This window comes from Stenella coeruleoalba, assembly GCF_951394435.1.
Source record: "Stenella coeruleoalba genome assembly, chromosome: 1".
Taxonomy (NCBI): Eukaryota; Metazoa; Chordata; class Mammalia; order Artiodactyla; family Delphinidae; genus Stenella; species Stenella coeruleoalba.
In genome coordinates this window covers 158,740,190-158,766,331 of record NC_137169.1, presented here as the reverse complement: position 1 = coordinate 158,766,331, position 26,142 = coordinate 158,740,190, and the positions used below count along the sequence as shown (strand labels likewise).

General features: G+C 47.4%; 1 protein-coding gene across 4 annotated transcripts; it reads right to left on the bottom strand.

Moving 5' to 3' along the window:
* Window positions 1–93: 93 nt before the first annotated feature.
* LOC307198376 (uncharacterized protein) lies at window positions 94–25,595 on the bottom strand. 4 transcript variants are annotated; one of them, XR_013831617.1, is made up of 10 exons: window positions 25,090–25,595; window positions 23,997–24,072; window positions 22,881–23,011; window positions 19,773–19,896; window positions 7,954–8,044; window positions 3,896–4,095; window positions 3,292–3,424; window positions 2,311–2,749; window positions 2,133–2,216; window positions 94–1,707 (listed from the first exon to the last, which is right to left on the bottom strand). XR_013831617.1 is itself a non-coding variant. In XM_079945244.1 (10 exons), the coding sequence occupies exons 7-10, from the start codon at window positions 3,363–3,365 to the stop codon at window positions 1,434–1,436; spliced, it is 576 nt and encodes a 191-aa protein (XP_079801370.1). In that variant the 5' UTR covers window positions 3,366–3,424; window positions 3,896–4,095; window positions 7,954–8,044; window positions 19,773–19,896; window positions 22,881–23,011; window positions 23,997–24,072; window positions 25,090–25,595; the 3' UTR covers window positions 94–1,433. The 4 variants fall into 4 exon arrangements, 2 of the variants coding, with proteins under 2 accessions (XP_079801370.1, XP_079801371.1); XM_079945244.1 differs by having other exon boundaries at window positions 2,311–2,454; XR_013831618.1 differs by lacking the exon at window positions 2,311–2,749.
* Window positions 25,596–26,142: the final 547 nt, after the last annotated feature.

Below are 26,142 nucleotides of genomic sequence, written 5' to 3'. Positions count from 1 at the left end.
CCTCCACCTCCTTCCCTCTCCAGAGAGGGAAGGAGGTGGAGGGAGAGGGAGAGGGAAAGAGGTAGAGCTAGAGCGTGTGGAACAGGGAAACAGGGACAGGGAGAGAGGAGGGGAGAGAGGGAGAGGGGGAGAGGGAGAGAGAAAGGGGGAGAGGGAGAGGGGGAGGGAAAGAGGGAGAGAGAGAGAGGGACAGGGAAAGAGGGACAGGGAGAGAGGGAGGGAGAGAGGCAGAGGGAGAGATGGAGGGAGAGGGAGAGTGAGAGGCAGCGAGGGAGAGGGAGAGGAGAAACGGGGAGAGAGAGAGAGGGAGAGCTGTAGAAGTGCTGAGGAGGCGGGCTCCCTCCCACTCCCACTCCCATCCTCTCCCTACTGCTTTCTCTTTTTTCTGCTTCAACAAACACCAGGCGCCTTTTAGATCAGCCCTGAAGTCAACGTTGATGCTTGGAGAGCCTGACCTCCCCGCTGACTTCCAGCCCAGGACCGCCGCTGGGAGATGAAGTCTGCGGGGCCCTGGGCACAGGCTGCACAGGCACCTCCTCTGATGCCCAATCTCTCCTCGTTTACGAGGCAGCCGACACTCCCCTCCCTGACTCCCCAAGATTTGGGGCCTTTTTAATATGTGTCGATAATGCCATGAGCTACTATTTAACTCTTCCACGAAGACCCATCTCCCAAAATGCAGTGGTTTTCAGCCTTGGCTGCACTAGAGAACCCCCAGGGAAGGGAGAGACGTCTCTCCCTCCCTCTCTCTTTCTCTCCCTCTGTACTTCTGTCTACCTCTCTCCCTCTCCCTCTCCCTCTGGGGTTATGCCCGATGAGCTCAGAATCGCAGATGGCCCCCCCCATCCCCTCTCTGTGGCTTGCATGGGGGATGCACCTTCTCACTGTGGCCCGGGCATGGCCCTGACATTCAGACATCGGGTCCTGCATGGACACTTGTGTTTGTTCCATAGCGCATGTGGCTGCAGTCTGTGCTTCTGTGGATGGGGACTCTGCATGAGCCCTTCATCTTCCCCGCAGACACCACTGGTGCTCGCTCGGCCTCGCGGGTGATGCGGGGGGCACGGGGGACAGTCTTGTGTCCCCACCTTCTTGGGCTACAGACAGGCTACGCTGGTCCTGTGGTGACTGGGGGCTCCCAGGAGAACCCCACTGCAGACCGGAGAGGTGGCCCCAGAGAAGGTGGCGTACGCCTGGGGCCGGGCCTCATCAGTGAGCCACGGGCCACCTGCAGCAACAGGTGTCTCACCGTCCAGGGGCTGGGTGTTTGGGCGCCGTGGGGTTGAGCTACTGTCTGCACGGCAGCCGTGTTTGTCTTCTTGAGCCCGGGGAGGCCCCTTGGTGGCTCCTGGAGAGGCTGGCCGCATTTCTTCCTGCCCTTGGCCTTAGAGCCCATCACGTTCATGCCGTTTCCGGCTCCAAAAGGACCCGTGTTAATAAAGACCACGTGTTAGGACAGCACCAAAGTGTCTAGAAATCCGGGCCAGGAGGAGGAGGGAGGGGGATTGGCTGTGCCCGCCAGTGGCCTGGGAGCCCTGCCCGCCTGCAGAGACCTGGCCCGGGGCCCGCAGGGAGGGCGTGGCCCTCGGTCCCCAGCACCTTCCGTCTCCTGGGTTCCAGGAGAACTGCGTGATCCTCAGGGAGCTGGTGAGGCTGCAGGCCCTGAAGTCCCGCCTGCTGGGGTTCCGCACGCATGCCGACTCCGTGCTGGAGATGAACATGGACAAGACCAGCCAGGTGGTGGCCACTGTCCTAGGTAACACCGCCTCCCCCTGAGTCCCAGTGGGGACGGGGTCAGGCGGACCTTGACCGGACGTGGTGCTGCCTGAGACCCCACTGTGTCAGCCCTTGGGGGTCACCTTCCCAGACCCTTCATTTTGCCTCGAGAGGTGCGGGGTCGGGGGTGGCTGGGGGGCCGCCCCAGGGACGTAGCCGAGCCTCTCCCCTCCGCCCGCAGGTGAGCTGGCCCAGAAGCTGAAGCCCCTCGGGGAGCAGGAACAGCCGTGATCCTGGAGCTAAAGGAGCCCGAGTGCCAGAGGCGGGGCCTGCACTTTGACGGCCCCATCAACGCCTGGGACCTGCGCTACTACATGAACCAGGGGGAGGAGATGCGCTACCACGTGGACCAGTACCTGCTCAATGAGTCCTTCCCCATGCAGGCGCTCACACGCGGGCCGCTGGGCATCTCCCAGGAGCTGCTGGGGCTGACCTTCGACCTGGAGGAGGGCACCAACATGTGTCACGAAGATGTGAGGCTCTAAACGGTCTGGGACGCGGCCTCGGGTAAGGTCATCCATTGGCAAGTTCTACCTGATCTCTATCCTCGGTGCGTGCGTGGGGGAACCTGTCGGCCGTGGGCCAGGGCTCCTCTGTGCAAGCGGGGCCCCATCCACGTCCCTCCACAGGGTGGGGAAGTCCGGGCACGCGGCCTGCTTCGGCCTGCAGCCGGGCTGCCTACAGCACGATGGGAGCTGTCAGATCGCCATCGCGGCCATGGTGGCCAACGTCACCAAGCCTACGCCCAACCTGCCCTCCCTGCTGCAGCATGATGAGCGGGAGACCAACTTCCACGACGTCGGGCACGCGATGCACCAGCTCCGCTCCCAGGCGCAGGGCTGCAGGCAGGGGGCGGGGAGGGCCCGGGCATGCGTGGTCCTCAGGCAGGCCCTCGCCATGGGATTCTTTCACTGACATCACCCCGCACGTGGTGACGCCCTCGGTGTCAGCTTCCATCATCAAACCCCAGGCACTGGGCACGTAAATAACGGAAATGGAAGCCCTCAAGGCTCTAGAGGCTGGAAGACCCAGATCAAGGAGTCAGGGCTGGTTCCCTGCATGTTAAATACGTGTACTCAAAAGTTGCCTTGAAAAAAGACAAAAGAAAAGAAAGGAACGTTGCCTGCAAGTCTGCTGACAGCCGGTGACGAGAACCAGAGGGAAGGCTCTGGGGCCGGGGGCGCAGTGCCCTGTGAGCTCGGGGGCTGCTGCCAGTCTCCGTGGAGGCTCAGCAAGTCCCAGTGATTTCCCCACGTGGGGGGCGCCAGCTGAGCGTCTGGGCCCAGGACCCACTGCTCGTTCAGTCTTCCTGTGGTCAGCCCTTCAGCCTGAGAGCGATGCTCTCACAGGCTGCACCGGGGCGTGTGGGGACAGTTTACTGAGCTGTACAGACGTCACTACTGCTTTGGACCATTTCCGTCACCCCGAAAATGTCCCTCACGCCCTTAGCTATCACTCCGTCCCCTCGCCAGCCCCTGGCAACCAGGAACCCACTCGCTGACTCTGTGGATCTACCTGCTCTGGACGTTTCTCCTCAGTGGGGTCACGCCCTGTGTGTCCTTCTGTGTATGACTTCTCTCGCTGAGCATCGTGTTCTCAGGGTGTATCGATGTGGCAGCGAGCGTCAGGGCTTCACCGCATTGCGTGGCTGAGGGACGTAAAGAAGACAAGAGAAAAGAAAAGAACGTTGCATGCAAGTCTGGTGACAGCCGGTGATGAGAACCAGAGGGAAGGCTCTGGGGCCGGGGGCGCCGTGCCCTGTGAGGCCCTGGCGCTGCTGCCAGTCTTGGTGGGGCACGGGCAGCACCGTCCCTCAGGAGCTGCTGGACAAGCTCGTCAAGTCCCGGGAGGCCAACCCAGATGCGGCCGGACCGAGGGAAGGGAAGGGGGCTTCCAGTCTGCCCGGCTGGAAAGCGCGGCCTGGACACGGTGCCAGCCCCCCGTCTCCTTCCTCCCGCCCCCCAGGCCTCTTCAACCTGTGCCAGATCGTCCTGGCCAAGGTGGTTCAGGCCCTGCACACGCAGACGCCCGCGGACCCGGCCCAGGAGAATGCCCGCCTCTGCCAGGAGATCCTGGGGTTCCCAGCCATGCCAGGTAGCCAAGCGCGCACCGGGCTCACCTCAGCGGTCGGTTGGCGGCTACTGCCCAGATCAAGAGGATCGTCTGGCGGTGTGTGAATGGGGACCGACTGACGGGCTCCGGCCGAGGCCCGCTGACCTCTGGCCTCTTGCTGCCACGGTTCCTTGGCTGGTCCCTCCAGCTGTGGCCCGCGGAGTCCGAGGGTGGGGTGGGAGGCTCTGCACATGCTTTCTAGAGAGCCTGGAAGAGGCAGGAGAGGGCTTCATACCCCGGACAGAAGGCATCGGCGAGGTTTACCCATGCGTGTCGGTGCAGACACGCGGTTCACTCCCTCGTGAGCGCTTTAACCAGCGATCTCCCCGTGGTGGAGGGCGAGCCCTGACTCATCTCTCGCAGCCTCGGCAGCTGACCTTGTAAGAGGCTTAGGAGTGAACCCTCGTGAGCTTCAGCAGAAAGTTGGCAAAGATTTATTTGTGTCCCTGCACTGAACTGCCAGCAAGGTCCCCATTTTCTACAAGTGTTGGGCCAATACTCTCTCTAGTGGCAGGGGACTCAGACAAGGCTGCTTTGAGGCCCCCACCCCCGCTCTGGGGCAGGGGCACTGAGTGGCCAGGCGGCCGAGCAGGAGCCCCTCCGCGTGTGTCCCAGTGACCCACCTGCCTGCGACCTTCGGCCGCCTGGCAGGAAGCTACGACACCCAGTCCTATGGTCAGTCATTCCTGCAAGAAACACTGGAACCAGTTTCTGCCAACCCACCAAAAAAAACGACTTAAAAGGCAACGTGGTGTCACAGGAAGGGCTTGTTTCTGTGTTTCTTTGTTTTTAGTTCATTAGGCCTCACTTAAAATTCGGATTCCACAATGCACTTGCTTTGGGATCTTGAACAATACTCATAACCTCTGCAAGTTTCAGTATAGTAAGTTTATGTGATTACCTTCATCTGTAATATCCCTGTGTTGCAAGCTTAATTAATTCAGATTAATTCATCTTAATCTTAATCTCAAGTTCAGATCAAAGACTAGTTCCTCTGTGACTTCTCGTCTGAACTGATTCAAAAGCCTCCTCTCCCGTCCTCATTTGGCTTCTCTTCTCTTCTCTTCTGGAATCTCATAAGAACTTCTATGACCTCTTTGGTTTTTTGTTGTTGCTGTTGTCTGATTGTTTGTTTTTTAATTGAAATATAGTTGATTTACAATGTCGTGTCTGTTTCAGGTGTACAGCACAGTGATTCCATTTTCAGATTCTTTTCCCTTATAAGTTATTACAAAATATTGAGTACAGTTCCCTGTGCCATAGAGGAGATCCTTGTTGTAGCAATTCTATGCCTTCTTTGAATGACCGTAGCACTTGTTGTCTGTATCATTTTTATGTCTGTTGTGGCTTTGTGACTGAAAATGAAAATTTTCTATTTGTTCATGTCCTGGCCCTTCCTTAAAAATGTGTTCATTTACCTATTTCATATTTATTGACTACATCTTAGACACCGTGTTAGCTGCTTGTTCTAGATGTTAGTAAAACATAGACCTTCCTGCTCAAAGGGTCACAGTATTTGTGGGAAAACAAAAAAACGAACAACTTACGTCTCAAATAGCTTTGTACTTCCCAAAGAGAGCACACCTCGTAGGTACAATAAATATATGTATTATACATAAATGTATAAATAGTTAATGGCATTAAAAACTTGAGATAACTGCTCTTCTATTCTGAGGAAATGATGATAATATCTCACCAGGAGCTCAACACCACTCTGAGAATGAGGGCTTAACCCCCGACCTGGCTCACTGCATCACTTTCTTATATGAAAATAGACAAGTCTGTACACGCTCTCTACAAAAAGGCTTATCTGGCATGAATTTCAGATAGCAAGAAGAAAAATTCAAGAGGTTCAGAGAAGCATCCAGAAGCTCAGATGATTGTCTGGCACTAACACAACTTGCTTGACAGGAAAATAGAGCTGTAAATCTCACAAAATTAGATTATCTTCTAAGAATTTCAAAACCGCCTGCTATTAATTAGAAATCCTAGAAGAACCGCTTCTTTTAAAGCATACTGATAATATGCTTTACAGCTTAATATTCAGAAGCCTATGTTTTGGCTAAGTGAGCTTCAGGAATGAAGGAAACTTGTGGTTCAGTTCCATCTACTCTGGAACCTCTGGTCAAAACACCTACTTCTGTGCTCAGCCATCTTATCATCTGTAAAATGGAGGCAACTCTAAGAAAACATAGTTACAGAGATGTTGCACAGCTTCCTGTGTCACTGTCTTCATTTGTTTCAGAAAACCAATAACGTCTAAGCTACTACTGCAAAGAGTGCAGTGTTACTTGGGGTCATCTAGTGCAGCTCTGTCAAAGTAAAGAAAAGGAAAGGGGCCTAGAATAACTATAATTTTCCCAAGAGGACACTATTATTTGATGGCAAATCTGAGTCAAGAACCCTGATCTCTTTGATGCCATTCCATTGTTCTTTCGTTGGGTTCTCAACAACCCAGAGAAAGAAAGAGAAATAAAACTCCTATGTGCTGTGTCACTGGTACAGGACGTGGCAAGATTGGAATTGGAGAACTACATATTAACAGGTATTTGGGAAATTCTTCAAACTAATTAAGATATATACCAGGTACATAAAAAACAGTTATGTTTTCCCAAGATGATTCTGTGGAATGAACAGAACTGGTAACTGAAGGTGCCTGTGTGCTGCAGTTCCAAACAGGATGGGTGAATGCTTGTTTTCTGGCACCTTTAAGACTCCACCCCAATATACACATTAAAATAAAATTAACATTTCAACTGGGTCATATTTAATTCTGCATGCTCTTGTAAGTCAGCAAAATAGTCCATATATCATTTAAGTTGTCACTCACTTTCTTTTCTTTTCTTTTCTTTTTTTTGCGGTACACGGGCCTCTCACTGCTGTGGCCTCTCCCGTTGCGGAGCACAGGCTCCGGACGCGCAGGCTCAGCGGCCATGGTTCACGGGCCTAGCCGCTCCATGGCATGTGGGATCTTCCCGGACCGGGGGCACGAACCCGTGTCCCCTGCATCGGCAGGTGGACTCTCAACCACTGAGCCACCAGGGAAGCCCGTCACTCACTTTTTAACTTGAGTTTTAATTTCTAAAAGTCTTTCCAGACACAAAACAGAGGTGGGAAAATGGTATATGGGAAGCTGCAGAGATGAAATAAGCTTACTTCATTCGGCATAAAGATGAATACCCAAAAACTTCTGCATAGCTGGAAGTGTCCAAATCTACTATCTTCGTTTTGTAGTCAAGGCTTCCGGAAAAATATGCTAACAGATTCCTAATTACCCAAATGCCCCATATCTGTTTCAGTAAGTATCATTATATATTATGGAAATTTTTCTCAGTGACAGAGAAAGACATCCTGGCCGAGCATGCCCCTGCCCATGACACAGAGATGATGGTCTCAAGCTACCTTGAAGGCGTTGAAGCCCACTTTACCCATTACTAATATTAATGGAGGACAAAACTTCATATTCTGTTTGCTCTGTGTTTGTTAAATCACTTCTTTCCTTCACTAAAATAGATGACACATAATTGAGTCTGTAGTGTGTGTATCACTGGAAACTGAACACATTTTTGTTGGTTTTATTAATGTCATAGGTTTCTAGGGGGGGTCTACTAAATAACCAAGTCTAGTTTCACAGTTACGAATAAATTATGATGTAATTTTGAATAAATTAAGCTCATCATAAAGGAAGGATACTGATAGTTGCTACTACCCCTTCCTTGAGGGGCTCTTGTAAAGCACTAAATAAAATAACAGAGGTTTATATGCATGCATATATTTTCAATGATATTTGAACACACTTGAAAAGAACTCTACAGAATGCATTATAAAACCTCGATGCTGTGTGTCCCTAGTTCCCAGCTCTCTCATTAAAACTATTTAAATGAACAAAATGTTATCTATTAGGATAACTATCAGAGTACTCCAACTACTACTTCTTGCAGTACCCTGTCCCAACCATTTGCCTTCCTCTTCCCATTAGTCCTTAATTCAGAAACCCCAGAGATTTGTTCATTAATTTATGAACACATTTCTTCATTCAGCCAAGAAAATTGATGGGTCCCTTACCAAATTTCAGGCACCCTTCTTCAGTATGTTTTCTAGGCATGTTCAGGAAACACAACAGTGATTAACACAGATGAATACAGCCTCTCTCGAGCTGAGGGGAGAGACAAAAGTAAAGAAGCAAATATAAAATCGTAAGTGTAAATACGTAAATAAAAATTGAATAAATGAGTAGAATAACTAGTATATCAGGTAAGTGCTGGAGAAAAACAGCAAGCAGGGAAGGGGGATGGAGATTGTTAGCTGGTAGGAGGAGGCTGCGATCTGAAACTAAGTGATCACTGAGGGCTTTCTGGGGAAGATAAAATTTACGAGGGAACCTAAGGTTGTGAGAGGGAGCAAGGTGCATATCTGGGAAGTGAATAGTACAAGCAGAGGGAACAGTCAGATGGAAAGGCAATGAGGCAAGAGTGGGCTTGGAGTATCCAAGGAGCAGAAAGGATGTCAGTGTGTGGAAAACAGAGGGAGCAAAGTGGAGAGGAGAAGGAAACAGTCAGAGAGGAAACAGAGGCCCAGATTTCTAAGGCTGTAGAGGCACTTTGAGGACTTTGCTTTTCCTGTGAAGAAGCCATTGAAGAGACTTGAGTGACATGATCTGACTTATGTTTTAACAGGATCTCTCTGGATGCCATGTTGATTAGAGACAGCAGGAGAATAAGGACAAGCCCCAGAAGACCAATAGTTGATTCAAATGTCAAGAAACATTTATGCCTTCACCCTTAAACTTCACAAATGATGCCATTTCCATTGAGCTATTGAAAAATATAATCTGGCTTTCAAAACAATAAACCAGAAGGCATTTTCTCACATAAGCAAGGTCACAAACAACTGTCAGCTGAAGTTGAAATAGCAACAAATCAAATAATAACAAAAAACGTTTTTTACAGATTTTAAAACCTTACAAAGCATTTTCTTGTCCATTATCTAAGTTAATCCTCAAATCAACGCCATGAGATAGTTATTATTTTCCCATTAGAAGTGATCACATATTAAATCCTTAGTGATTGCTCAAGAAAAGCTGAAATCTTGAGTGTACATCTATTAATGCCAAGGTTGGGTTTTTTACCCATGGGAACATTGGATGCTAAAATCCACAGGGATTTTCAGCTCAAGATGGCAGACTAGGAAATATATTTACTTTCTGGTCCTCCTGAAACCATGTTTAAATAAAACTGTAGAAATACCAAAATTAATCAACCAATAAAAACCAAGACATTGTGGAAGTCATCAACCACAGAAAGATTTCAACACATATCGAGAAGGCAAACAATGAAACGGAGGGGCCATGAATAAAATAATGAAGAAAAGACTACCCTAAGTAGGGTCTGCACAAAGCCAGTCAGCTTTTGCTGAGCCCTGGTTATAGTAAAGGACAGAGGAAAGAAGAGGGGCTGAAAATAAGGAGACAAAAGTAATTTTAGGAAAAAACGTTCACTTAATGAGCTCCAGGGAACACTCAGCCTGCTGCCATACTCACTCATGTATTACAGTGGATTGTTGGTAAGCAAGACAAGAAAACAGGGAACCAACAAACAAAAATCAAGACACTGTTTCTTACTGAACTCTTCTCAAATGAGATCAAGAAATTAGGGTTCAGTGCCATAGCTGTAAATCATTTCTGCTCCTGGAGGGGTTAGAAAGGGCTTATAATAGTTACCCTTTTTTTTCAGACAGAATTTAGGTCTGAGCAAAAGCTTTTGTGTCCTCCAACCTCAAAGTTTATTGGGGATGGAAGTCCAAATTTGCTTTGACATACCATAAAAAGAATCTCATGAGCAGAGGGTCAAACTACTTTTGGAATATATGAATTATGCCCAGTGTGATTTTAAATAAACAAAAATATATCAATTTTTACTGATCTATATGATTCTGGGTTCTGAAACTTCTACATGTTACATGCCTGATATATAACACACAATGTCAGTCCCAGGAGAGAGAAAACACTCCAATGAAGCAAGCCAAAGAAACAAGATTCGAACAAGGTAAAGTGATGTGTAGACCAAGACCAGGATTTTTCAATTCTTTCCTGTCATGCTGTAGCTTCCAGCTCCTGAATAAAAACACACGTTTCCCTTGTCCTAGACACACAAGAGTATGTCTCCTCTATGGGGCGTAAGAAGCTCTAGAGTTACATATGTGTAGTAAAGAGTGGACCCAGCCGGCATATTCACAATGACCAAATTGTGTTGATCGTACTTTATTTTAAACCAATACATCGCTCCATGCTGAAGTTGCAATAAATGATATATTTGCTTTCTAGACATGAATGAGATGCCTTACTGGATATACTCCAGGAAAGCCAGAGAAACTGGCTTCTAATCCATACAGAATAATTCACTGATGAATTCCTTTCAGGATAGCCCCTGATTTATCTAGAATATAAGCTTTACATACCTGGATCCTTCAAACTAGACCAAAGGGAAAAATCTAGGCTGCAAGCCTCAATTAGAAATGTGGGATGGTTCTATGCTGACAACTGGTGGTCCCTGACCTATCTTCTGAGATTAGAACCCAGTGTGGTGGATGACCAATTCACGCGCTGAACAAAAAGAACACCTCCTACAGGGCAGTGTATGTGTTCATTACAGGTATGGCACTTAGGGCTAAGTATCATAAGGACTTCAAGAAAAAAAAGAAAAAGTAACACATGAAGCATATATGACAAGGAGGCACCAGAGTCCAGAGCACGAGCTCTGGAATCACACAGGCTTGCTTCGAATCCCGGCTAAGCCACTACCACCTGTATACCCTGAAGAACAGTCGAAGGTTTAAATGTTCTTTTACCAAATTTCGAAAAACAAGTGAAGAAAGAACCTACCTGCCAGGAAGGGACATCGTGGGGTGCAGCATCCAGTCGCGTCAGGGCTCTGCATCCCCTGCTCAGAAACCTTCACCGCCTGGCTCATGGTGATGCTGGCAGATCAGCAGCCCTGGAGAAGGCGCTCCTGTCTCCAGGGCTCACGGACAAGCTGGGGAGGTCCACGGAGGAGGCGGGCCACAGCCTGGCAAGCTCTGGGTGCCTCCTCCACTCAGCTCTGGGCAGGCTCTGGCCTCTGGACCCCGTTGCGGGGAAGGGCTGGCCGATACATACCCAGGGCTGAGGGGTCTGCAGAGCTGGTGCCCAGGCAGGGTGAGCTCTGGAGGAGACGGCTTCCACAGTCCCCAACAGTCTCCGCATGGTGGCCCATCCGGTGCCAAACACCTGCCACCCACAGCGACAAGTCCCAGCCGCTAGAAAGTCCAGAAGGGGTCGGGCTCTTTGCCCTCGGGCCGGGTTTCTCCAGGGGCTGGGCTTGTGTGGGGCCCCCAGCCCACCCCCTGACCCGCCTGCCCTTGCTCTGTGACACGTACAATGCAATGTCAACACCCAGGCTGAGCCGGCCAGTGTTCAGTGCGTGCTAGACCTTGAGAAGAGTTAGCAGCTAGGGAGAAGCTCTCCCACTTTCACTCGCTTTTCTCAGATCACGCAGGCAGCCCATCTCACCCCAAAGCTATGGACACCACACCTCCTTCCCAGGCTATCGTTTTCCGTTCTGTCCCTGTTTTCCCTTTCCATTCTGCCCCTCTTTTCCCCAGCACCCCATTTACGGCTTCGGGTGTCATCGGTGCTGCAGCAGGCAGCACCTCTGACCCCGAAGCTATGGACACCACACCTCCTTCCCAGGCTATCGTTTTCCGTTCTGCCCCTGTTATCCCTTTCCATTCTGCCCCTCTTTTCCCCAGCACCCCATTCACGGCTTCGGGTGTCATCGGTGCTGCAGCAGGCAGCACCTCTGACCCCGAAGCTATGGACACCACACCTCCTTCCCAGGCTATCGTTTTCCGTTCTGCCCCTGTTGTCCCTTTCCATTCTGCCCCCCTTTTCCCCAGCACCCCATTCACGGCTTCGGGTGTCATCGGTGCTGCAGCAGGCAGCACCTCTGACCCCGAAGCTATGGACACCACACCTCCTTCCCAGGCTATCGTTTTCCGTTCTGCCCCTGTTGTCCCTTTCCATTCTGCCCCCCTTTTCCCCAGCACCCCATTCACGGCTTCGGGTGTCATCGGTGCTGCAGCAGGCAGCACCTCTGACCCCGAAGCTATGGACACCACACCTCCTTCCCAGGCTATCGTTTTCCGTTCTGCCCCTGTTGTCCCTTTCCATTCTGCCCCCCTTTTCCCCAGCACCCCATTTACGGCTTCGGGTGTCATCGGTGCTGCAGCAGGCAGCACCTCTGACCCCGAAGCTATGGACACCACACCTCCTTCCCAGGCTATCGTTTTCCGTTCTGCCCCTGTTGTCCCTTTCCATTCTGCCCCCCTTTTCCCCAGCACCCCATTCACGGCTTCGGGTGTCATCGGTGCTGCAGCAGGCAGCACCTCTGACCCCGAAGCTATGGACACCACACCTCCTTCCCAGGCTATCGTTTTCCGTTCTGCCCCTGTTATCCCTTTCCATTCTGCCCCTCTTTTCCCCAGCACCCCATTTACGGCTTCGGGTGTCATCGGTGCTGCAGCAGGCAGCACCTCTGACCCCGAAGCTATGGACACCACACCACCTTCCCAGGCTTTCGTTTTCCGTTCTGCCCCTGTTTTCCCTTTCCATTCTGCCCCCCTTTTCCCCAGCACCCCATTTACGGCTTCGGGTGTCATCGGTGCTGCAGCAGGCAGCACCTCTGACCCCGAAGCTATGGACACCACACCTCCTCCCTAGGCTATCTTTCTCCGTTCTGCCCCTGTTTTCCCTTTCCATTATGCCCCTGTTTTCCCCAGCCCCCCCCCCCCCATTTACGGCTTAGGCCGGCATCGGTGCTTCAGCAGGCAGCAGCTCTGACACCAAACCTATGTACATCACACCTCCTTCCCAGGGCTGTCATTTTCCAGTCTGCCCCGTCTCCAAGTAGAATCACTACCTATTTCACACGGCTCTTCCTAGTTCTGGGAACACACCACTCACTGGTAGCAATGCCTCAGCCCATGCCGCGACTCATTTACCTGCAATGCTGGCCAACAGATAGACCAACATTTCAAAGTTATGACAGAAAGTTGAGTAAGTTATACACTTGGAATTGCATTTATTATTATTAACAAGCACAACTGTAGTGCTTAGACTATAACAAGTAATATTCTAAGTTCTTAGCAAATATTAACTCACTTAATCCTCATAATGGCAACCCTATAGGTAGGTAATGTTCATAATATTCACCTTTTTGGGGGGAAACTGAAGTCCAGAGGGGTTGAATAGCTTGTCTAATGCCACACAGTAAGTAGCGGGCAGAAACCCAGGATGAAAACCAGACCGTTGAGACTTTCATCACTTCGCTATGTCACCTTAATAGATGTTGTGGTTAGGGAAGGGACTAAACTGACAAGACTCTGAACTTGAGAAGGGAGAAATTAGGAAGTGACTGATCCTAGAAACTAGAGAGGATTTCAGCTCAGAAATTTCTGGTGATGAGACCCGGAAGAACAAGAACATGGTTGGAATATTAACTTGGGGTAGTATCTGAATCCATTGAGAAATGGTTTTGTCTTGTGTTTTTTTTTTTTTAACTTAGAAAGGCCTGTTGGATGAAGATTAATGAAAAAAAAAAGCAGAAAGGAAAAGAGGAAGGTGCCTGAAGTGAGACATAACCTCTTCCCTGTAAGTACTAGGGGTGGGTGTCCTGTGGGAAAGGATGGAGCTCTCAATACAGGTTTGTCACCAGGATGAACAAGGAGAAACATGGCAACCATTGTACTGGTTTTGATGATTCCTCAAAAACCAAGGCTTTAGTTTCCAAGAACTACCCACAGTAGCATACCTACCGTGTGTCAGACATGCCACCAAGTGTGTTTCCAGTCACACATTTTAATTGGAGAAATAGTTCCTATGAGGTACACATTAGTTCCCTATGGCTGCTGTAACAAATTACTACCAATGAGCTTGTGTAAAACAAAACGCACTCATTCTCTTATGGTTCTGGAAGACAGAGGTCCAAAACCAGTTTCCCTGGGCTGGAACCAGGAGTTGACAAGGCCGTCCATTCACCTTCTAGAGGCTCTAAGGGAGAATCTGTTTCCTTGACAGCATTCCTTGACTTCTGGCCACATCAATCCAACCCCAACTTCATCATCACATTCTCTTTGGAGTAAAAACTCCCTCTGCCTCTCTCTTACGAGAACACCAGTGGTTACATCTGGGTCCATCCAGGTAGTCCAGAAGAATCTCCCCATCTCAAAACCCTTACTTTCATCCCATTGGCAAAGTCCCTTCTGCCATTTAAGGTGACATTCACAGGTTCTGGGGATTAGAAGGTGGACATTTGGGGGCAATGGTACTATTCAGTCTACTACAAGGTAGATACTATTATCTTTCTCAGATGTAGGAAATGAAGTTTAGGGAAGTAATTTGTCTCAGGTCTACAATTTCCAGAGTAGAGATTTAAATTCTGCCAGTGAGACTTTAGGACACACTCTAAACAACTTTAACCTGTGTCCTTAATTACTGCATAATCCTTGGTTAAGAGTCACACTTAGGTATCAAGACCCAACTGAATATAACACAAGTACTGTCTCCTCTTTCACTATGTTTGCCTGGTGTATTTATGAATCTTGCCCAGAGCAGAAGAGTTCAGAAAATTGTTATGCACCTTTACTAGGAGAAAGCAGTTACTGTTTGATGTGCACGGAGTAATGGAAGGCTATTTAAAATAAAATAAAATAAAATAAAATATGCCACCAAATCGTCAAGTGTCACAACAGAGGTAACCCCGTGGGAGTCTTGAGGAGACTAAAATTATCTCCAATTGTGCAGGTGAGAAAAGTGTCACTAAAGGCAGTTGTAGTTCAGCCAAGCCCTACGGCACAGAAGTAGGAATTTGGATATGTACGAATGGGAAAAAAGACATTTTAGGCATGGGAAACAGTTTAATGCTGAATGGATGAGAAATATACATTAGACCTTTCTAAATCAACTGGCTTATTAACTCAGTAAATCAGATTTGGTCAGTCAAACTAGCTTTAGCTGATTGCTTATCCAGGGCATAGCTGTTGAGAGTAATTTTTGTCATAGAACAGTAAATAAAATTCTTGAACTATAACTTTAGGCTTGCTAAGTGAAATAGATTGCTCTAGCTGATGTTCAAGTGACTTACTTGGTACTATTCACGAAATTGGGGGTTAACAACTGCTTAAGACAACATAGAGAATTGATCTTAAATAGTACTTGCAGTAGTTACTGTGTAAAGTATCTGTTCAGTAGCTCATGGTAAATGGATGTTTATAATCCCCACTGGACAACCAACTGCTTTTTTGCAAATGGTAATGTGAATTGCTGTTGCATAAACTATAGTAATGACCACCTATCTAATTTGTGGTCCAAACCAGAAATCTTCTAACAATACTGGTCTCCTAATAAAAGGAATTATGAAGTTAACACACACTGGGTGTCTCCCGTGTGCCTGTGCATGCATCTATATCTCACTGAACCCCCATAACAGCCCCCAAGAGAGGGACTCTGAGTGTCCCCATGCTGCTGGTGGAGAAACAGGCACAGGAAGGTTCAATAGTCTATCTACCTAAGATAACACAGAGGGTGGGAGAGCCTGTTTTTAAACCATCTGCCTCCAATTCCAGGTGCCAGGAGCCAGATTCAGCCTACAGGCCTCTTCTGCTCATCTGGAGGTGAAACCATGTGTAAGGATTAGTCAAATCCTGTCTTCACTCCTCAAGGTAGCTTGAACACTTGCACGTCCTCCAAATAGCATGTAGCATAAGCAATAAGATGTTTGCCCCGGGTATTGTCCAGGAACTTGGAATCAGCTGTGTCTAGTTAGGCTGAGCTGGTTAAGACTGGAGAGGACCACCGATCTTCCACCTGGGCCAGTGCCTTTTGACCTCCTGCCATCAGAGGGCCAAAAACTACAGCCTGAGAATGTGCTGAGCCCCGTAGCCTAGTTACGCCAGCTCAGAACAATGATGAGCACACCTTTTTCCAATCACCTTTCCTCATGCTCCCCATGCCTCATACTGCCCTGCTTCTTTATTCTTTATCCCCTAGATACCCCAAGCCCCTTGCCTTTGGGGAGGCGGATTTGAGACCTATTGTCACGTCACTTCCTCGCTTGGCTGCCTTGTGAATAAACCTCCTCTTTGCTGCAAACCTCAGCATGTCAGTGTTTTGGCTTGCTGCGCCTCAGACAAAATGGTAGGGAGCAGTGGTAAAGGTCCCTTGCCTGTGAGGGAAGCTGGTTACTAGTAGTCACGTTGCGGATGTTTTCTCCTCCCGGGGGGGCAGACGTCCTGCTCTTCCAGAAAGAAGGGAGAAAGGCAGGAGCTGGACCCTTGCTCTCAGGGTCACCGTCACCTAGGAGCTCGTTAGAAGCACAGAATCCAGGCCCCACCCAGAACTACTGAATTACAGCCTGCATTTAACAAAATCCACAAGAAAGGCATACCCATATTAAAGTTGGAGAGGCACCAAGCTGGAGTCCACGTAGCAGAGAAGCAGACAGGATTCTAGACCACGCAGAGTGTTAAAGGCCAACAGTTTGTTTTCTATTCTCAAAACAATGTTTTTGAGCCATGTTTATGAGCAATGTCCCAACTTGCTTTTAAGGTTTCTTGGGTGAAGAATGGATTGGAAGGAAACAAGATATATGGACACTGGTTAGGACCTCATTGCAACAGACAGGCAAGTTCAGTATTAGGATGTTGAGGAAGAGTTGACAGATTCAGAAGAAATTCAGGAGATAAACTGAAGCGGGCTTAATGGGGTATGAGATGGAGGAAAGGAAGGTCTTAGGGAATTAAAGGGTTTACTACACGTATGAGCAAGCCCTCAAAATTAATCCTTTGAACGTACAGAGGTAGAGCTCTCAAAGGACACTGGTTAGGAAGCAACAGTACGCCCTTTATAATTCCAAGAGACAACACAGATCAACTGTTTCGATGGAAAATTCGGCGGTACCGGTGCGTTTTTTCACTCAAACTTAGTTCCAGTGACTATTACTCACATTTTCTGTGCCTAAACAACACAGCTTGAGGAACTGAAGGGGATTCCATCCTGGTAATTAAGGAGGGTCCCCAACACTGACAGTCCCATCTTAAAAAGCAGTCCCCCTGCATTTTACCCGAGGAGCAATGGCCAGAGCCTCCCTTTTAAAACGATGGGGAGAAATCAGAACATCACACACTGTCCCTTTCAGCTACTGTGAACTGAGCCGCGAGACGACCAGTACCCCCTAGCACAGCGCGGACGGGCCAGCGCGCGGGGGCCACTGTGACAGGCGACAGCACAAGAGACGAAGCCCAGGCCCAGGGGCTCTGAGCTCCACCGGCAACGCCCAGGGGCCAAGGCGTATTACCTTTCCGGGATGTGCTTTCCGCCCTTCCTCTGGCCGACGAACTGGCTCACGTCACCCCCAAGATACCGCCCACCCAACGCCAGGAGTGCCGAAGTCGCCAACCCGGCGTCCCCGGTGCCAGCACAAGGCCACGAACCTACATCATCCACCTCCCTCCTTTGCCCTGCCAGCCTCCCCTGATCTCATTCTCTACTGCCCTGCCCTCACTCACTTTCCCCTGTCCAGCCACACTGGCTTCCTTACTAGTCCTCAAACATGCCAAGCACAGTCGTGCCTCAGGGACTTTGCACCTACTATTCCTTCTGCTTCAGAACACACCCTCCCACCCCATCTCCACTCTCCCAGATAGCCAATGGCTTGTTTCTCACTTCAAGGCTCTGCTCAATCCACATCTTAATAGAGGGGACTTCCCTGATCACCTACCACATTCCCTCACCTCTTCATCTTCTTTTGTTATTCTCCAAAGCACTTACCACCGCTTGACACTCCATATATTGACTTATTTATTCGTCTCTCTCCCCCACTAGAATGGAAAGTACGTAAGGGCAAGAACTTTGTTCTCTTCCTACTTCCTAGAACAGTGCCTTCAACTTAGAAGGTGTTATACAAATATTTGCTGAAAATCAATGTATGACTTCTTTGCCCTTTCACACTATCCTCTAGTCACACCAGAGGCTGCCCCTCCAGAGCACAAGTTCAAGCCCTGTGCCTTCTGTACCTGTCCCCAATACCTGGGCTGTCCTTTCCTCATTCCGGCAAAATCCTCTTCCCCCAAGCCCAGATCAAACGCTGTCTCCTCAGTCAGGCCTTCCTCAATTTCTCCTCTATATTCCTGTTGCACTTGATTCTTTTATCATAATTAACCCACTTATACTCACTACATGTTTCTCTTCCTAGATAACTGTAAGTTGCTACTGAACAAAGACTTCTACTCACCTCTGTATCCCCGTGCCCTAACAACAAACCTATAAGGCTCTCGGTGTTTACTGAAACAATTTATTTTCTGAGTCTCTACCAATTCTAGGGAGTGCATAGTATAGTCTCCTCCTCCTTATCAGTGAGCCTGGCACCTATGGGAGGGCCTTACAGCAGAGGAAAGTCACCAATGGATCATAACTAAGGTCCTGAGACTGCAATGGCAGACAGCATGGTGAAGTTAGCCCACTGCATGCAGAAGACCCACAGAGGAGTCAGCATATGCAATGGACTACACTTGGTATAACATGTGAACAATCAAGGTTTACAAACGTGTTCTCATGCACTTGTAAGGATCTTCTAGCCCACGCGGAACAGACAGAACACACACAAAGGAGCCTGGAGGAAGTGAGTAGGCCGGCAGCTGCGCCCTAACGTCTTAAGAGGTAACATTTCTGTGACTACAGTTTAAACAAATCAGATAATTTGCCTCCTTTCTAGACACCCTGGTTATGACAGGACAGGCCAAGCCTCTCAAGTTTTAAAGCTAAAGTACACGGAAGATCTGTGAATAGGGCTTAAGATATTTAAGAGCTAGTACCTGCATTAAGCAACCAGGTTATAGAATGAAAATTTATCTTGAAATTCCCGTCTCTCCCTCTCTCTCTCGCCTCCTATCCCCTATCTTCCCACCTCCATCTCTATTCCTTCTCCCCTACTCCCTGTTTTATGTATATACGTGCATCATTTTATATATACACAGAATATTTACTGTCTGTTACGTTTATTTAATAAAGTGCTAAATTTAGAAAGAGGACAAAATGAACACTTTCACATGGGCGTCAGTGGTGTTCCAAAGACAAAAGATTCCTCAGTCTTAAAATAAGGCAAACACCACGTTCCTTCTGATAGTTAGATGCTAGAAAAAGGCAAGTGGATCCTTAAAATTCACACGCTATTAAGACCTACTATCAACAGAGTAGATCTTAAAGTGGAAACAAGAAAACACCAGCCTTTTAAGTTCTTCCTGTCTGAAGATAAGAATAAGAGGTGGTAGTGTTCTTCCTCACTTGCACCGAAGTGTAAAAGCGGCAAAAATATCTTAAACACATATATGATGAGGAAGCCGCTCTTCTGGTCCACTCTGTTTTGTTTTGCTTCTAGGGATCTGTCTCACTCCGAACCTTTGCTTTTTGTTTTCTCTTTTATGTACGCTAAGAACCCGAGAGTCTTAACCTTTTCTTCCACCTCCCAACCAATAAATAGGACAAAAGAACATTTTTATGTTTTTATGTATTTTCCATTCAAATTTTTAAAAAAGAGATAAGTAAGCTAGCTCAGTTCATATTTCTCACAAAAATCACTTTCCAAACTAAACTAAATTGTTTGTGACCATAAACAGGAAAAGCACCGTACTCTACTAGCACCATCTGACATTTCCACCTTAATGTTACCAAACACAACTTGACACTAATGTCAGAACTATTAAAAATGTTAAAAATCCCCAACCCCACTCAAAATGCATACCAAAGTTCAGGTAAAGGAAAAACAAAAACAAAAACAAAAACAAAAGCAACTCACCGTTATCTTTATGTTCTTTCAGAAACCCATTAACAGCACACTGGAATTTAAAACTAGCGTCGTCATCTGACACCTGATGCCCAATTGTACAAATTTTTAAATAAGGAATAGTTTCTGGTAAGTCCTATAAGGCAAAACCATGAAAATATGTATTATTTCCTTTGTAGGGAAAGAATAAAAAATTAATTAGAGAAGGCAGACTATAAACCAGGAGAGTACATTAAACTTTGTATGTCAGTCATTCTGATGAGAGCCATTTTTTCCAAAGCTGCTTTAACCAGTAATTATCACTTGATTTTCATTAAAACTGCAGAACGGACAGTTACCAGGCATGCAAAAGGAAAAGCAAATCTATGTGAATGAATGCACATGTAACTCAAAATGATATAAACAGTTCTACCTACATTTATTTTCTATCTTACATTTCAAGGGCCATAAAGCGGCTGTGATTTAAGGAGAGGAGTAGAATAGAGTCAGAAGAACTTGGATTCGAATTAGGAAATAGAGGCAATTTCAGGCATTGTTGAGAACTGGTATTCTTGAGGTGGGAGAAAGTAGACTATCAATAGAAGACAGAAAAGGGTAAGTGAAAATTCTCTAGTTCTGAATTTAAATGGAAAGTAGCAGCAGGAACCTATGACATATTTTAAAAATATTAAAAACAAACATACATATTTCCTAGCTCTGACCACTGAAAAAGTCTAGAAACAACTGATGTCATGTCAAAAGGACTCAGGAGTCACCGAGAAGCTCCAACTGGCCAAAGACAGGGCCTCAGTTAGAATAACTGTAACGGAGTCCACGGTGATAGGAATAAATAAACTTTTACAAAACTGGTCACCACTGGAGGATATTTGTGAATCAATTCATTATTCTGAAAACTGTTAAATAAAAGAAGAGAATCATGCCTCTACAACTGGGCAACCAAACAGTTGATGAGGGGAATCTTCTCCTCGTACAAATATACCCAGCTAATAAGTGAAAAAAAGAACAACAGAATTCACCATTCTTTGAAGCCTCAACTGAATTAATGGATGTAGGTGTGAATCATCAGTGACTGCTAATACCACAGAAAGACACAATTATATATGTCTCCATGGAAGAACACATCATCACCTATGAAACTGTCTTGCCAAAACAAAACATGCAAGCTTCATTCGGATCAACTACCAATTTACAGGAAATAAAAGGACTGAAGAATATGTTACCAACACATGGAATGTAATCATCGACATCTAGATGGGAAAAATTACCTGGTTTCTTTAAAAACAAAATTCAAGGAGGAAAAAAAAAGTGAGAGAGACAAGGAGGGAGAACCTATAGATTAAACAAGACTTCCGAGACCTAACAATCCACGGCAAAGTGTGGACCTTATTTGGATCTAATTCAAAATTCTTATAAACAATTTTTTATGACGTTTAGGAGACAACTGCAAATTTGAGCACTCCCTGGGTATTTAATATTAAAAAATGATATTAAGGAATAAAAGTCCTGTATTTTAAATGCACGTACCAAAAACGTACAGGTGTAATTACATGCTGTCTCGGAGCTGCTTCAAGATAATATGGAATGGGGTGAAATAGGTGGGGGTACAGATAAAACATGACAGCCATCAGTTGGTAAATAAGAAAGCTGGATGAGTTCATGGGTATACAAGGAACACTCACAGTATTTTTATACTTTGCTTAAAATTTGTGATAATTGTTTAAAAACAAGACGACACTGTAGAAAACAGTTTGGCACTTTCTCAAAGGTTAAGTGTAGAGCTACCGTATGATCCAACAACTCTGCTACTACCTACGCTGCACATCTAACAGAACTGAAAGCAGGGATTTGAACAAATATCTGTACACCAATGATCATAGCAGCATGATTCACAATACCTACAAGGTGGAAAACAACCAAGTGTTCATCAACCGTTGAATAACAAACTATGGTTTATATACACACAATGGGATTTTCTAGGTCAAAAAAGAAAACGGCATTTCGTTACGTGCTATAACATGGATAAACCTTGAAAACATGATGTTTAGTGCAATAAGCCAGACACAGAAGGACAAATACTGCAGATTCCACTTACACGAGGTACCTAGAATAGGCCAATTCACAGAGACAGAAAATAGAATAGAGGTTACCAAGGGCTGGTGGGAGGGAAAATAGGGTTGTTACTGTTTGATGGTTACAGAGTTTTTGTTGAGGATGATGAAAAAGTTTTGGTTATAGACAGCGGTGATGGTTACACAACACTGTGACTGTACTTAATGTCACTGAACTGCATATTTATAAATGGTTAAAATAAATATGATTTCTCTATATTTTACCACAATAAAAAAAAGGAATAACAGAGCTGAAATTTCAATTCTTCCTTTTCCCAGAGTCAGTTTCATCGTCTGTAAAATTAGTAATTGTAGTTGTCTATCCTCTGAGCTTAGTGCAGGGTAAGCACTCAGTAGGAGATATCAGTACTACTTCCACTTCAAGAGCAAAGGATTGCTGTGAAGATTAACTAAGTCAATGGATATGAAAGAACTTTCTAAATGGCAAACTGCTCTACAAATATTAAAAGACATTAGGTGTTACTGTCTCCCAAGGCCATGGAACAGGTCAGAAGAAGGATAATTCTTTTGCACTGGAATGTCCTACATGGGCCAAGAGAATATATGGGTTTCTGTACTATATCAGAAGGCATTAGGAAAAGGAAGCATAAAACTTAGAGAACAATTGTCTTTTACAGTGATGCTTAAACACGCTCAGGCAACTGCTTAAAATAAGTGCTAAAGACATAATGGACATACCTTTCTTTCTTTTTAGGATACTACTGTAACTACTAAAAGTTTACTTCATTTTCAAAATATAGAACACGGAAGCTTATAGAATTTCTTAAGCATATGTAGAGCCTACTGCCAAATACTATAGTTCAATTCATATCTTTAATCTCATTTTGAAACAGCAATTACAAACGTGTATTTAAGGAAACCACTAGCTTTCCTTTTTGAACCCACGAGAGAAGGCCAGGATTCACCTTAGCATAAGATGATAACTACTGAACTACTATGAATTATTACAGTATCAGAAAGAAGGTCATTTTCAATTACAGCTTCCATTTACCTCTGGCTTGTAATAGCGGCGAGTATTTGTTAAGTCAATAATCAGCCCAAGTTCTTCATTCTGTTCTTGGATTTTGTTAAGAGATCCAAAGGGGAGAAACGTTCTTCTGGAGCAAGATTCTTTTCAAAACTCTGTCAGAAAGAATAAAATAAGGAAGAACATATGTTTAAAATCCTTTACTATATTATCCATTTATTCAAACCCCGTGATGCTAACATATGAGATTCAAAGTAAAGTTTCCTCCTCTGGACTTTACAAGCGATATTACAATCCTTTCTTCCAGAGAGATTAGATGGAAGAAAATAAGTTCACTTCTATATAGTTATTTCTATGTTTGTTTATTTCATGTTGGTCTCCTAACCTGACTCTAAACTCCCAGAAGGCAGGGACCACATCAATTTTGCCTACCACTGTATTGCCAGCTCCAAGCAGAGTGCCTGAAAATAGACACAGAAATAAATACTTCTTGAGTATCTACATATAGGAAGGATGGCTTTCACTGCTAAATATTCTTTCATGTATTTGGCTTATACATGTACCCTGTTCCATTGATCTCTTTGGTTATTCAAGTGTCAGCAACACACACTTTTTATTAAATTAGTAGACTAGTTTTAGAGCAGTTTGAGATTCACAGCAAAACTGAGCAAAATGTACACAGTTCCCACTTATACCCTCTCTCCTTCATCCCACACAGCCTTCCCCATTATCAACATGCCATACCAGTGTGCTTCATTTGTTAGAATCCATGAACCAACACTGACACATCATTATCAATCAAAGTCCATAGTTTATTGCATTCATGGTACAAGTAACTGACTATTTCTTTATTTCTAGTATAGTCATCCCCAAACATTTACATACTGAGATACATATTACTTTCTTATAAATTACTTTATTCTTTATTTATAGTTAGGGCATTGCATTGTTTTTTTTTGTTTTTTAATTAAGTACAAAAGTTGGTTGTATTTGTCTATGAATCCCATTTCTGGATAGTAAAAGAGGTATTAAAAAGCATTTGCTATAAAAAGGGAAAATGGAGTACGACGGGGTTGAGAGCCAGGGCTCTATATGGTGAATTCAGATTTCTGGAAGAATACGGTATTAACTTTTGCTCACCTTTTTTAAAGGAACTTTGAAAGCAATGAAACGAGTCCCAGGCATCCGCTGTTCAACTGAGAGATAGTCTTTCCACCTGTTAATATATTTTTTGTTAGGCAAATTTTATGTTAGGCTGTCTCCCTGCATGGAATGAATGCGCCTTGAAAATGGAAATCATATCCCTGTACATCGGCTCCCAGGCGGTCCCAGCGTCCCGACCCCGACCCCGGCCGCGACACACTTTCCACAAACTGACACACACGGAGCCCGCGCGAAGGCCGGGTCGCGCGGGCTTCCCCGCCGGGTCGCCTGGAGGCTGGTCCCCCGCAAGCCGAGCGCACGAAAGGGCGCCCCAAAGGCGCCGGCCCAAGGCGCCCGCTGCGCTTTCCCTCCGGAAGGTGGGCTGCGGGGCCCAAGCGTAAACCCTGAGACAAGGAACACGCGCACCACGCCGCCACGGGGGACGAGAGGCCGGGCGCCCACCTAGCCGGACACCCTGCATTTCTGGAATCACCGGACGCCTGTGTACATTTCCGTCTGGCCTGTCATTTTCCAAAGGCCACTCAAGGTCAGGGGACAGAACGCCTCCTCTCCAAGTGTCCTGCCAGCCCACCCACTCAAGATCAGAGGGACAAAATGCCTAACTAAAACAAAACAAAACAGAAACACAAAAAAACTGGAGAGAGGGAGGAAAGGGTGCCCTGAAAATTAAAAAAAAAAAAAGCACGTTGACAGCGCTAAGAATAAACCACCAGGAAAAAGAAACCCTACGTGTCAGATCCTAAAGTACAGAACGGTAAGCCCGCCGGCAGTCCAGACCCGGGGGGACCGGGGTCCCCAGCCCTGCAGAGCCAACCGCAGACCAGCTCGGGCGCCCCTCGAAAGTGCGGGGTCCCCGCGGCCGAGTCTGTGCCCCCCGGCCGGCGCCGGCTCCCCTCTGCCCACCCTGCGCGCGGGGGCTGGAAACGGCCGCGGAGAACCACGGCGGGGCGGGAAGGGGGGCTCCAAAGAGGGTCTGGCGACTCGAGTCGCTCCGTCTGTCGGTGGGCTCAGCACGCGCCGTGGGGGAAGAGGGGCGGGGGTCCGGGAGGAGGGGACGGGCGGCACTTACGTAGACCGGCAGCGGCCACGGGCAGACGGCGGGCTCGGTCCCCAAGAGCGACTCCAGCCTCAGCTCCAGCTTCTCCCCCATGTTTTCACGCGCGGTCCCCGCACCGCGCTAGTCTGGCGCTTGGGGGAGGGGCGCGGCGCCGCCGGCGGGGGCGGGGCAGACGGGCAGGCGGGAGGCTGAGAGGAGGGGCCTGGCCTGGGCCTCAGGGCCGCCGCCGCGCTCCCGTCCGGCCCCCGGCTCCCGCTTTGTGGTCACCGGCCCGGGGCCTCCAGTGCTAGCTGCGAACTCGGGCCGGCGTGAGGCGAGCACAATGAGCTGGGGGCCGGGCTGATACACTCCTGGCGCGCGCGGCCCGCCCCGGGACTCTCACGCTCTCACGCACGCACGCTACCACGCACGCACGTACGCACGCACGTACGACGTCATCGGCTGCCCCCTGGCCACACCCACCGGCCCGAAGTGGGGACCCGGGAAAACCTCTCAGGGCCAGTGGTGGCGGGTTCGACTCCCGACCTCGACGTACCCTGACCACACCCCCCCCGCCCCCCCAATAATAAGACTATAATTCCTATTAAATATAACAGGTGGAATCCCGGCTTCTGTTCACAAAAATGCCGTGTATTTAGCCCATGCTAGGCACCAGACTGCGGACGCTCAGTACTGGCAAAAAAGGAAATGCCCTGCCCTCATAGCACTGCCATTTTAATTGGAATAGTAGTGACAATGGTCAAGGGAGAAAATAAAGTGTCATCATCGCCACGGGGATGGTTAATCTCATGTGCGCACTGCGTGGGGCCTCGGCAACCACAAACATTATTCCAGATGTGGCCAGGAAGGTATTTTTCAGAAGAGATTAACACTGAAATGGGTCCACTTTGCGTAAAGGAGATTGTCAATGCCGCGGCGTGGGTGGGCCTCGTCCATCAGTTGAAGGACTGGAGAGAAAAATGAGGTGCCCTAGAAAGAGGGAAGTGTTCCTCCAATGGACTTGGGACATCAGCTCTTCCCTGCGTCTCCAGCCCAGAGTCCTGCCCTGACTTGCCTGCCTCACGG